This window comes from Pelophylax lessonae (genome assembly GCF_965119305.1).
Source record: "Pelophylax lessonae genome assembly, chromosome: 8".
Taxonomy (NCBI): domain Eukaryota; kingdom Metazoa; phylum Chordata; class Amphibia; order Anura; family Ranidae; genus Pelophylax; species Pelophylax lessonae.
The window spans coordinates 163,096,554-163,110,134 of NC_138775.1; the positions used below are offsets into that span (position 1 = coordinate 163,096,554).

The window sequence follows — 13,581 nt, forward strand, 5'->3', positions numbered from 1 at the left end:
ACCTGCTTCTGGCCCTACCGTAGTGATGCTGCCACCAGAACCTCGAGTTCCTGCTCCAGAAAAATATTCCGGGGATCGCGGTAAATTCCGCGCATTTCGCAACGCCTGCCAGCTGTATTTCTCCCTGCAACCTCAAACCTTTTCTTTGGAGACCACCAAGGTGGGGTTTGTTATCTCCCTGCTCCTAGGCGAACCCCAGTCCTGGGCTCATCGGCTCCTTGAAGAGGGCAGCCCCCATTTAAACTCCTTACGGTCATTTTTTGAGGCCATGGCACAGCTCTATGATGACCCGCAGCGATCCTCCACCGCAGAAACTGCGCTTCATGTTCTTCAGCAGGGTCGCAGGCCCGTAGAAGACTACGTCACTGACTTCCGCCGCCTCAGTTCCGATACGTCCTGGAACGAAGCAGCACTCCGGTATCAGTTCCGTCTCGGTTTGTCGGAAGGACTGAAGGACGAGCTGGCGCGGGTAGGTGTCCCCGACGCCTTGGAAGATTTGATTTCCCAGTCCATTCAAATCGACCGGCGGCTACGGGAACGCAGAGCAGAACGATCTCCGCAGCAGTTCAGACCAGCCTGGACGCTACCAGTTGCTCCTCCTGCATACTTTTCTTCCGCTGGGTCAGCTCCTACCAACCCCGCTCCTGCTGGAGTCGCCTCAGATACGCCCGAACCTATACAACTTGGGATCATACGGCCTGCTTTGTCCCCGGAGGAGAGACGCCGTCGCCAGTTGGGTAACCTGTGCCTGTATTGCGGTGAAGCTGGCCACTATGTGCGCTCCTGCCCGGCAAAATATAATAAGTTCCTGCAGGCCTTACCATCCAGTTCTGTGGCAACTGTTACCAGTTCCTCCCACCTAGCCTTTCCTGTGTCATTACAGCTTCAGGAAGGACCCGTCCCAGTTACAGCAATCATTGACTCGGGAGCCTGCCGTTGTTTCATTGATCGCTCGTTCGCCCTGCAACATGGCGTACCTCTCCGGCTCAAGACCCAGGACCTCACCATCTTCCTGGCTGATGGCTCCCACATCAAATCCGGGCCCGTGACCCAAGAAACTTTTCCCCTTCCTATGGTCTCCTCCTCCGGCCATAAGGAACTGATTATCTTGGATGTTATCAAATCCCCCTTATTTCCCATTATCCTGGGATTACCGTGGTTGCAAGCACATAACCCACAAGTCAATTGGATCACAGGCACCATCCAGTTCCCATCTCTGTACTGCAAGAATTCCTGTCTACCCACTCCTCCTGAATTCCCCAAGACTCTGTTCTGTCTTGAATCTGAACCTGATGTATGTTCTGTGGTGCCCAAAGCATACCATGATTTCCTGGATGTATTCAGCAAACGGGGAGCAGAGACCTTGCCCCCCCACCGTCCATATGACTGCCCCATCAACTTGCTCCCAGGAGCCGAAATCCCGTTCGGCCGGATCTACCCACTTTCTGAACGTGAGCTGGACGTCTTAAAAAACTATGTAGACGAAAGTCTGAAGAAGGGGTTCATCCGTCCCTCTACCTCTCCAGCAGGGGCAGGTATCTTCTTCGTAGAGAAGAAGGATCACACTCTCCGACCATGCATTGATTATAGGGATTTAAATAAAGTTACTATTAAAAACCGTTATCCCCTTCCTCTAGTCCCCGAACTCTTTCAGAGACTCAGATCTGCCGTCTTGTTTACTAAGCTGGATCTTCGTGGGGCGTACAACTTGGTGCGCATCCGGGAGGGCGACGAATGGAAGACTGCTTTCCGCACTAGATTCGGACATTTCGAATACCTGGTAATGCCATTTGGCCTTTGTAATGCTCCTGCCACGTTCCAACACTTTGTGAACGACATCTTCAGGGATTGGTTGGATATCTTCGTCATCGTATACTTGGATGACATCCTAATCTTCTCAACATCCCTAGAGCAGCATCGCGAGCACGTTCGAAATGTCCTCGGTCGCCTTCACCAGCATGGTCTCTACGCCAAGGCCGAGAAGTGCGTTTTTGAGCAGAACAGTATCCCGTTTCTGGGGTTAATAATTTCCACAGATGGAATAGAGATGGATCCTCAGAAGGTCTCTGCCATTCTGGACTGGCCACCTCCATCAGACAAAAAGGGAGTACAGCGCTTCGTTGGCTTCGCCAATTTTTATAGGAGGTTCATTAAGGGGTTCTCCAACATCATAGCCCCTATTACTCACCTTACTAAGAAGAATGTCCGCTTCCAGTGGACCCCAGAGGCTCAGTCCGCCTTCTCGGTTCTTAAAAAACATTTTACCTCTGCCCCTATCCTGAGTCACCCGGATCCTGCCTTACCCTATCTCCTGGAGGTAGACGCATCGGAAGTTGCGGTCGGGGCAGTCATCTCCCAAAGACAGGGAACTAAAGACTTAACTCACCCAATAGCCTTCTTTTCCCGGAAACTCTCTCCTGCGGAGAAAAATTATGATGTCGGGGACCGGGAACTCCTGGCTATCAAAGCCGCTCTCGAAGAGTGGAGATATCTACTGGAAGGAGCATCACACCCGATTCTTATATTTACAGATCATAAGAACCTTGAATACTTAAGATCTGCAAAACGACTTAGACCCCGCCAGGCCCGATGGGCACTCTTCTTCTCCAGATTCTCGTTCCATATTACCTATCGGCCCGGGTCGAAAAATGTCAAACCGGATGCCCTGTCCCGGATGTTTGATAATCCTAAAGAAGATTTGGTACCTGACACTATCCTGTCAGAGAAAAACTTCCTGCTCCTGCTCACTAGCCTGAAATCCCATCTTGAACAAGCCTCTGCCAACATTTCCGGTCCTCCTGGGATACCCCTGTCACGCAAGGATGGTTTGTTGTGGGCTAAGGACAAAATCTTTGTCCCAGAGGGAGTCAGAGTTTCGGTTCTAGCTGCCTGCCATGACCACCCTCTGGCTGGCCATTTTGGCGTTCATAGGACCCTTGACCTCATGCAACGCACCTTCTGGTGGCCTGAAATGGAAAAAGACTGCAGAAGTTATGTGTCTTCCTGTGTTTCTTGCTCCAGGAGTAAAACCACCAGAAGTAAGGCGTGGGGTCTCCTCAGACCACTCCCCATCCCTGACCGGCCCTGGCAAACTATTGCCATGGACTTTATCGTGGAACTTCCACCTTCGGCCGGGTGCTCCGCCATTTTTGTGGTTGTAGACCGGCTTACTAAGATGGCCCACTTTCTACCCCTCAAAGGTACCCCTTCTGCGAAAGAAACTGCAGAAGTCTTTATTAGGGAGATCGTGCGACTGCACGGGGTACCCAAGAACATTATCTCGGACAGAGGGGTACAGTTCACGTCACGCTTTTGGAGGGCCTTGTGTAAGCTACCAAAAATTGAATTATCTATGTCTTCAGCTTACCACCCGCAGACGAACGGGCAAACAGAGAGAACGAACCAGACCCTGGAACAATATCTCCGGTGCTTTACCACCTTCGTCCAGGACGACTGGGTAGCATTACTACCATTTGCGGAATTTGCCTTTAATAATTCACGACATTCTGTCACCGGCCAATCTCCCTTCTTTGCCAATTATGGGTTTCATCCTTCCTTTCTGCCCGACTTCCCATCTGATTCCGGAGTGCCCGCAGTTCAGGTCACCATTGGCTTCTTCACGAGTAACAACAAACTTCTGCAGGACACCTTGGCCAAGGCTCAGATAGCATCCAAAAGAATCTGTGATGGGAAAAAGAGGGGAGAACTGATTCTCCAACCAGGTGACCAGGTCTTTTTATCCACAGCTAACCTCCGCTTGGCATGCCCATCCAAGAAGTTGGCTCCCAGGTTTATCGGCCCATTCCCCGTTAAAAGAAGACTCATTGCCGTGTCCTATGAGTTATCCTTACCTGATACCCTACGGATCCATCCTGTGTTCCATGTCACTCTTTTAAAACCCGTAGTTCCCGACGCCTTCCCCGGCAGAAGCCCTGGACCTCCGGAACCAGTGATGGTGGATGGCGACATGGAGTACGAAGTTGAGGCTGTACTTGATTGCCGGAAAAGAGGTAACCAGCTTCAGTTCCTTATTAAATGGAAGGGTTATGGGCCGGAAGAGAATTCATGGGAACCTGAGAGTAACATTCATGCCGGAGACCTGATCCAGGCGTTTTTTCTTGCCCATCCTCAGAAAAGCAGTTTGTTGGGCACCCGGAGGTTGCCTTTAAGGGGGGGGCAATGTTAGGAATGCTTCCTGAGCACACTGATGTGCTGTCATGATTCTGCAATCCAAAGGGTTAACCTAGAGCAGACTGATTGCAGTAATTGGCAAACAGGCTGCCTTATTTAAACAGCTCAGAAGCACTGTGTCTTCGCTGTCTTGTCTGCAGCTCTTCCTGTGTTCCTGAAGCCTGCTTCCTGTTACCTGTTTGATATCTGTTTGACCTTTGGCTTGTTCCTGACCTTGTTGACCTGCTGCCCGTCCTGACCCCCGGCTTGTTTGACCATTCTCTCGGATCTCCCTTGTCTGCTTATCTGCCTTCGGATCTTGACCGGTTTCTCCCTTGGTGGGGCGACCCTGAGGACTGCGACCTGGTATCCACACGCAGCAAAGTCCATCCTCACCACTAGAGGCCCTGGCGAAAACCGGTGGATACTTAGATTCCGCACCTCAGGTTAGCCTGTGTCACTTACCTTGGGGGGTCCCGTCTAAGCTCCGCCCTCCAGCACCAGTGGGGCCTTCCTCTGCCATCAGGCTACCACTTGTATCCCTAACACCCCTATTGCAGTGAATTGTCTTGAAGTTTGTAAACTTACTCTGTAATTTTTCCCACACATTTACTTTCTTGAATTCTGTGACACGTATTCACTATGCCCCTGTTGATAGGCACTACTGTGTCACTGAATTCAAAGAGCCTGCTTTCTGAACTACAGAGGTGCTGATAGGATGAGTTGCGTGAGGTGAAGTCAGTAGAGGAATCACTGCTTGAAAAACCTCAAGGTACCATGGGATATGTAGTCTTTAGAAAATAATTTTAAAATAGAGTATTCCTACACCAAAAAATCCAGGCTAAAGCTGCAAGCACCAAAAAAAGTACCAAAGACTCATCCACATAAAATCACCTGTGCTGCGCTGTTATTAAATGTGCAATACTATTTCATAACACAGTTCAATAAAATATAGCAAATATAAATAAATCCCATTATATATGCATTAATAACCAATAAGTATAAAAATAAATGAAAAGTGTTAAATTATAACTAAAGGCAAAACTTTTTTTTTTAGTTTTGGATAGAGTGAAGAGGGATTAGAATGCCTGTCAGTTTTTGCTGATGTCTGTGCCCCTGGTAAAGAGATTCACCCTCTCTTTTTGTCCTGGTTACCATTATCATTGAAAGTGAAAGTAAAAGAAAATCCCAAATTTTGGGTTGTCCCCAGAATAGTAATAGAGGGGAAATCTTCCAATTGAGACAGTAGTTCTGGTAACCTGGGGGGTCCCCAAGGAAATCCCTGCATTAGCAGGGATTTCCTCTCACTTCCTGTTTAGCTTTGGGGCAGGAAGTGAAGGGGAATCTCCACAATGGGACAAAGATGGCAAAAATAAATCTGACAGGGATTATACCCCTTCCTTGCTCTATCCAAAATGAAAAAATAAATTCATACAGTTCTATACTTTAACTAAATTAAATATCGGTGAAATGAAAAACATAACAATCAAAAAACATATGATCATTGACTAAATAGTGAGAAATTATGTGCTCAATGATATGCAAAACTGTGTGCCAAAAATAAATTTTACAAAGTTGCTTCAATTGGGTAAATACAAAAAGATCCAAGTGTTCCGTGCAATGCTGCCCACTCCCATATCCATATACTATAAAACCTGGGCATAGGCTGTAAATGCACTAATGGGTTTTATTCAACAGCAGGGAAACATAATGTGAATTTACAATTTACAATTTTCAATTTAAAAGTTAAGGTTTTGTACAATTTTGTTGACCCAAGGCTCTTAGGTGCACTTTGTTATACCCTAGATGCTGACCAATTAACAAACTGTGCAGTTGAAATCACTAGTAATGGACAAAAACTGTTTGTAGTATTTTAGGAGCTGATTTTTTTTTATATGTTTACATTTTTTTACATAATTAGGCTTGTACACCACACAGAAACTTCTGTTTCTCTCACCTGTTCTTATTTTGATTCCTGGACTGCTAGAGCTATTAATTTTACCATTAAAGGCAAGCACACTCATCTCATATTCAGTCCCGCACAGTAAGTTCATGAAGAAACAGTTGGGATCAGGGTTAGCGCATTCCTCCTTACTGCCATCAGGTGCGGCAGCATTTAAAATGTACCTAACGGCACCAATAACAGGATTCCAGTAAACGTTCACAGTGTTGATACTACAGTCACGAATTACGGTCACATTTGTGGGGGCACACAGAGCTGCAAAACACAAAAAGATCCTGAACTCAACTTATGGAGCAACTGTCGTTTACTGAGTATCATATACACACCACCAATAATAATAATATTTCACAGTTTTTAACTCACATTTTCTATACTTATAATACTATAAGTATACTTAAGTATACTTATAATACTATCATAGCTTTGCAATTTTAAATAGAACGAAAGTCTCTGTTAGAAACGAAAAATGTGGAATGTCATAAAATCAAGCCCATTTCTTAAAAGGGATCGATAATAGTTTTTGATCAATTTTATCATAATTTGATTTATTTTTGTTTATTATTTTTTGATTATATGTTACTGATTACAACTTGTTATCAACAACAAGTGAATTTAATTATTATAGACATATTGTTTTTAAAAATTATCTTTATTGATTTTCAAAAAACTTTTACAATACAACAAAAAGAACATTAGGGCCGGTTCAAACGTATGCAAATTGGATACGGGTTTCTCCGCATCCAATTCGCAGGGCAGGAGACTGTTACCAGCTCTCAATGGAGCCGGTTCACACAGCTCCGGGGTGGCTGCGGTCCGCACTGGAAAAGGGTCCTGTGCGTCTTTGGCTCAGTTTCAGGTCCGAATTCAGGCAAAAATTCGGACCTGATTTGCACCTGAAACGAAGAACAGGGACGCACCCGACCCCCTGCTGCAAGCTGCGGCCGCAGCTAGTGTGAACCTGGCCTATGGCCTACTAAATCACAGTCCCAAAATAGAGGGAACAACACATAAAAAATACACAAAAAGAAAAACAGTGCAATATACCAGACTCTGCCCATGAATCTTGCATCTGCAACCCAAGACAACGCATTCTCAATATGAACATAAACCTTTCTGCACTCAAATAGCAATTATAATGAACCATGATATAAGCAGCCCACATCCTTCACAGGACACAGGCTAGGAATCTTTACCATTGAAGTTGCAACAAGACATTCAACCCGACCCGATCAAGGCCCATAGGATTACATACATAGACATATTGTTAATGCATATTCCTACTTTTATAATGATGTTTTCATATTGAAATTGTAAATAAAAATTTATTTTTAGACATACTCTGTTGTTTTTTTTGGTATACCAAAAATTAATCTAACCCCGAATGCTTACATTTTAAACAGATTTTATTATTTATAAATATATATATATATATATATATATATATATATATATATATATATATATATATATATATATAACATTTTTATTTTTACAAATACAAATGTATTATGAAATCAGTTAATGACTCTCCATATGAAAACTATGCTCTTTCTCTTCATCTCTAATTGTGCCACAGCATTTTAATCTGTCTACATTGGCTATTTATTATTTAAAGCTATATGAGCATTTTTTATTCCTATTAAGCAGGTTTTCCCTACAGAAATAATTATTTTACCTTGAGCAGCTCCTTTATGTCTTTCCATTGATAATTTAAAGAGTCTCCATATGTTTTTTGTTAACAATCCAACAAATCTACCCTCTACTTAGCTTAGTTGTGGCGCTTGTCAACAGTTCTTGTACTTTAGTCTGTAACATTTTGCCATGGGATTAATCGTTCCCCCACTTTTCTTCTATTGTATTCTTTGAAATGGTCAATAAATATGATTGAACAAAGAAAAGTATGCTAAGCTTTCTAACATGCTTAGCATTACTGTTATGAATTTTAACAAATTTTGTTAACTCTTCAAGTGTATGTAAAGACCCTTTGTCTTTGTTTATTGCTATCTGTGTCTTCACCCTTTTTATTTGTCCTGGTGTCACTGAGAAAGAAAAAAGGATTAATCCAAAGATTTTGAGTTGTACCCAGAGCAAGAGATGATGTAAAGTCCTCCATTGGAGACAACTATTTCTGTGACAACTCTCTAAGATAGAAATTATGTTGGCTAATGAATGATTTCCTCTTCTCAGGAAACAGCAAAAAATTATAGTTTTAAGCCTACCCTACTCTATCTAAAACAGAAATAAAATGTTGGTTTTGCTGACACTCTAAAGACATTGCTATCTTTGCCAGCAGAGAAGTAGGCAGTGTGCCTCATCTCTAAGTAATTAAAGTCCCAGTTTAACCCATAAGCTGCTCGCAAAGATTTTAGCTGCTTTTCAAGACTACCTTAGAGCTCCATTAACTGACTGAAAGACGTAAATGTGATGTATTCATATGCAACTTAAATAAAATGAAAATTTATTGTTTTTGTTACAGAAAATAATAAATAAATTCAATTTCCTTTAAGTATATCTTTTGAGTGAATAAGAGTTGTTAAAGTTCATTTAAGGCTCACTATGCTTGAACAGGGCTTTTTTTTCACAATGATCAGGAGTTCAGAGAATAGTTCACATGAAACTTACTAATGAAATACTCTGGGAGTGATTTACTTCCTTTCATGACCAGGCCATTTTTTGTGATACGGCACTGCGTTATTTTAACTGACAATTGCGCAGTCATGCAAGGTTGTTTTCAAATAAAATTTATGTCATTTTAGACAAATAGAGCTCTTTTGGTGGTACTTAATCATCACTGCATTTTTTATTTTTTGCACTATAAACAAAAAAAAACAACAATTTTGAAAAAAATAAGTAAATAAATAAATAAATTTACTTTCTGCTATAAAACATATCCCATAAAAAAATAAAAATTAATTAAAAAATTAATTTCTTCATAAATTTAGGCAAATATGTATTATGCTTTATATTTTTAGTAAAAAAAAATCCCAATAAGCGTATATTGATTGGTTTGTGCAAACGTTATAGCTCCTACAAACTATAGGGTATATACTGGAATAGTTTTTTTTTTTTAAAGTAGTATTGGTGGAGATCAGCGACCTATAGCGTTACTGCGAAATTCTGAAGGACAATGAACACTAACTGACACTTATGACACTTTGTGGGAACCAGTGACACTAATACAGTGATCAATGCTAAAAATATGCACCGTCACTGTACTAATGATACTGGCTGAGAAGGGGTTAAACATCTAGGGTGATCAAAGGGTTAAATGTGTGCCTAGCCAGTGTTTTTGTGTACTGTGTGAGGTGCTTTTACTAAGGGGAATGGATGGATTTTATTCCTTGAAAGAAAATCTATCACTTCTCCCCTGACAGAACGGAGTTCTGCCTTGTTTACATAGACAGAGCTCCTTTCTGTGTGTTTTGCTGATGATTGGTGGGTGCCGGTGGACATCCATTTGCCAGCATCCATTGATCAGCTTCTGCTGTGGCAGCAGAAGCTGTTGCCGGGGGAGTGAGCCCCCCACCCCACCCGGAAGTGCAGATTCACATATATATATATATATATATATATATATGTGTGTGTGTGTGTGTGTGTGTGTGCTTGTTTGTGTGATTCTGCACAGTGCGGCCTCCCTGTAGCAGTAAATATCCTATGGGGCGTTCGGCAAGTGGATAACATATAATGCCACGTCCCTTATCCAAATTAAAATTAAACCAATATCATAAAAAATAACTTATGCTTTGATTAGCATACCTGTTTCTAGAATTAAAGCTTCACTGGTATTGCTGCTACAGTTGTTGGTTAGTGCAATGGCACTTAGTGTATATCTCTGTTCACAAACTAAGCCTTGGATCTCACAGCTGTTTGAAGTGGAAGTACACAAAGACTCATAGTTAGCGTCTGATTTTGCAGTCGCCATATAGGAAGAGGCTCCTAAGCTTGATGTCCAGGATATTAATGCTTTGCCCAAATTGCTGTTGTATTGGATGTTGAGAATCTGGGGAGAAGCCACCTCTGTTCACAAAAAAACAAGAGGAACAGAAATGAAAAATGTTTTTATTAGTGTAAATATTTGCATTGTATATCTAAAATGGTCTACAGTGCTATTTCCCTGAAAATCAGTCAAACCTGAATAATTATTAACAAAATTAATATTACTATTTTATACCTAAGGAGTGTAAATGCACCAACAACAAAACAAACAAATTAAAAAGGGCTAACAGAGTCAATAAATATATATATATATATATACTGTATATATATATTTATATATACACGTTAAATCCATAAAGTTAAGAATTAGCTGATATTGTTTTAATATAATCCCTCAAATATTTTATAAAATGCTCAAGTAAGAAAATGTAAATGTAATCTAATCAGTTTTATGGTAACCCCAGATAGGCATCTAAAAACTCCTTATCCTCCAAGCGCCCATCAGTGATCGCTAAACACCTCCCAAATAATACTCCACCCCAAGCATCTTAGAAGGGGACAAAACCTTTATTAAAAGTAGCTTTAAAATAGACTGCACTTCAAAAAAAGCTGCACTCATATATTCACGTGCTATTCACTAGCAGCAGGATAATATAGCTTGTGTTTGTTTCAGAGGGCCACACTGCTTCCTAGTATAAAAATGTATACATGGACTCTCATGTGTGACAACATCACAAGGTCCAAACTCCACCCAACATGTTTCATCCAGTCGACGCAAACCCCTTGTGAAGTGCCACGCTCCAAAAATACCCACAATAATCTTTTGTTGTGCTACAACAATAATGCTGTGTTGTGCCAAATAGACCAAAATGTCCTCCTACAGTAGGGAAACTATAACTGTAAATTCTTTCCGCCTAAACAATAGATATATTCTAGCGTACATCAATATATTGCATCCTCGCCAGCAACATCTAACTGAACAAAATAAAATAAAACATTAAAAGAATATGAATCTGTATCTTGATCAATATCTATATTTAAACCCTCAGGGCACAATCCATCCAATAAAAATATCCACTTGGTTTCATTCTTTGATATTAAATGTCTTACAGTAGTTTAGACCCTCTCCAATGTACCTGATCAATTACAAAGATTACAAAAATGGTATTACAATATTAAACAATATTATAAATATAATTCAAATGTCCCAAAAAATCTCCTATGGTCTCTAGGCCCCACTTCCTAATGATGATTTTGACCAAAAATATTTGACCAAAAAACAGAACTAATACAGTCCTTCTCCCACTTGGCCATAAAATACTGGCCACATTATGCGTATATTTTGCTCCTATACCTACTTCCTTGGTCTGCAGGTAGAATTTTTATCACACCAAAAATAATTGTGGGTCATAACCAACATCAGATAGTAACCTTTCCATCTCTACTTTGTAATCACTTCAATCCAAAATCACAATCCCCCTTCCCTGCGAGGGTAATTACAAAATCCTGCCAAAATTACAACTCAATAATCACAAATTCTTGATAAGGAATTTACTTTAAATTGCATTGTACTGTGTGAAAGCAGTTATTTTCCATTAAGTATACAAAGTTTAGAATATCAAGGTGTATACACAAGGTGTATGCAGATCTTTCAGACTTTTTCACTGAAAAAACCTAATTATATTTTAATTATCCGAAGTATTATCTCAGTTGCTTTTAGATAATATATACAGTCAATATCTTAGTTCTAATAATGAAGATCCTCAAATTTAAAATGATTCCCAGAGATGACTTACTTGTCTCCCAGTATTTGTGATATACACTACATATAGTCAGGCTAGAGCAAGCATTCATTTACTGCTGAGCTGGCCTCTGCAGTTCAAGTTTAGCAGAGTTAGAAATTCTACTGAAAGCGTGAAAGCTTCTGTGAACCTTCAAAAAGCTTAAAATCAATGTTTAGCTGATATCTTTACTGCCTGCCCTGACCTTTGCTATATTTAACAAATATCTCCCCTGCCAGACTTTGGCTGTATTACCAGATACCTCTACAGTGTGCTGCCAGCCACCAGTCCTGACTCCCCCAGAATGAATTCCAGCTTGTTTCTCCCATCACTGTATGGTACATCCACTCTCTTCTACCTTGGGTTCAGCAGACAAATGCTATAGTAAGAGTATAAAGTTTTGTGTATTAAGCCCTGGGTACAACCTAGTTAGGGAAGGTGAGCTGCTAAGGGTGACGCTTAACTCACTGGTTATAAACTATGACTAGAGTGTCTTTTTCTGGACTTTACAGTAAGTCATCTTTGATATCCAGATTTAAAAAAGGTAACAAATCCACTTTTGGAAAATTTTACCTCAGCATTGTCATGACACTAACCTACATATTACAGTCTATCAACACAACCACTATTGCACCATCATTTTATGTAGTAATAATAATCAAATTACAAGTGCTGGTAAAGCTTAGTTAGGTAATATTCCTTTGAGATCATACAGATAGATCACAGATGGGTTAATACAGAACAGGTCCCAAGGCAAGGTACAGTAGCAGGTTTGATCTCCCTATGGCTTTGAATAACATTGATAATGACTGGTATAGGTACAGAGAAGCTGCACCATTTGTATTGCCAGCATAGCTTTATCAGATACCAACTACTGAAGTGACAGGCAGATGCAGAGTTTTGACTAATTGCACTATTACTGCAGAGTCATGAAGTATATAGCTGGGCAATATGCACATCCACTGGGCCCTAGGATACAACCTAGTTTGCCTTGTGGGTGATACGTCCTCTGAGGTTCAGAGTAACTGGTTTGGGACATAGATTTTGTTCACAAAATGTGACTAGTAATGTAATTCTAACAGAACAATGTTTAAAGAAAGGTTGACCAATGTAAATTAGGGGACTGCACTTTATGTCAACATCTTCATCACCATTCATTTACAGTAAAAAGATTTCCATGCTATTCCATTGACATTTTGTTTATTATGTTTCTGTTTTCAGCTGGCATTAAAACGATAGCCAATTATAAATGAACTTACTTCCAGTTTCATATAGCACTTGATTCTCCTGCCCAGCTGTGTAAAACCAATTATATGATGTTAAGGCAAAAATATAGTGAGTGCAGGGTAGCAGATTATCCAGTGTGATGACAAGGGAAGTAGTCTTCCGGATATATGCCAGACTGGGACTTAGTCCAACTTCATAAACAAAGATCCCATACATCAGTGCATAATCAACACTTGACCACGATAATGTCACAGCATAACTGGATATTGTGGTTACAGTGACATTTGTTGGCGGAGGAGTCACTAGTTAAAAAAAAAAAAAATACATTAATATGACAAATACATTTAGCAAGGTATCCCAAATTAAATATAATTTTTGTTAAATGCAAACAATATAAATTTGTATTCAGCACACTTTAAACATTTTCAAAAGCTCTTGAGAAAAAAGAGTGTAGGTAGCTGGGCAGTGCCATGGGGGACATGTACCAATGCAAAAAAACATTTT

At 40.7% G+C, this 13,581-nt stretch overlaps 1 protein-coding gene across 1 annotated transcript in view; it reads right to left on the reverse strand.

Moving 5' to 3' along the window:
• Positions 1–13,581, reverse strand: part of LOC309562210 (fibronectin type III domain-containing protein 7-like) — a gene marked incomplete at both ends in the record, with an annotated part of 32,579 nt that overhangs the window by 11,864 nt on the left and 7,134 nt on the right. The window contains 3 exons of the mRNA XM_082266329.1: positions 6,128–6,388; positions 9,890–10,150; positions 13,110–13,379. Coding sequence (XP_082122455.1) covers positions 6,128–6,388; positions 9,890–10,150; positions 13,110–13,379 — 792 coding nt within the window. The remainder of the gene's footprint in view (positions 1–6,127; positions 6,389–9,889; positions 10,151–13,109; positions 13,380–13,581) is intronic.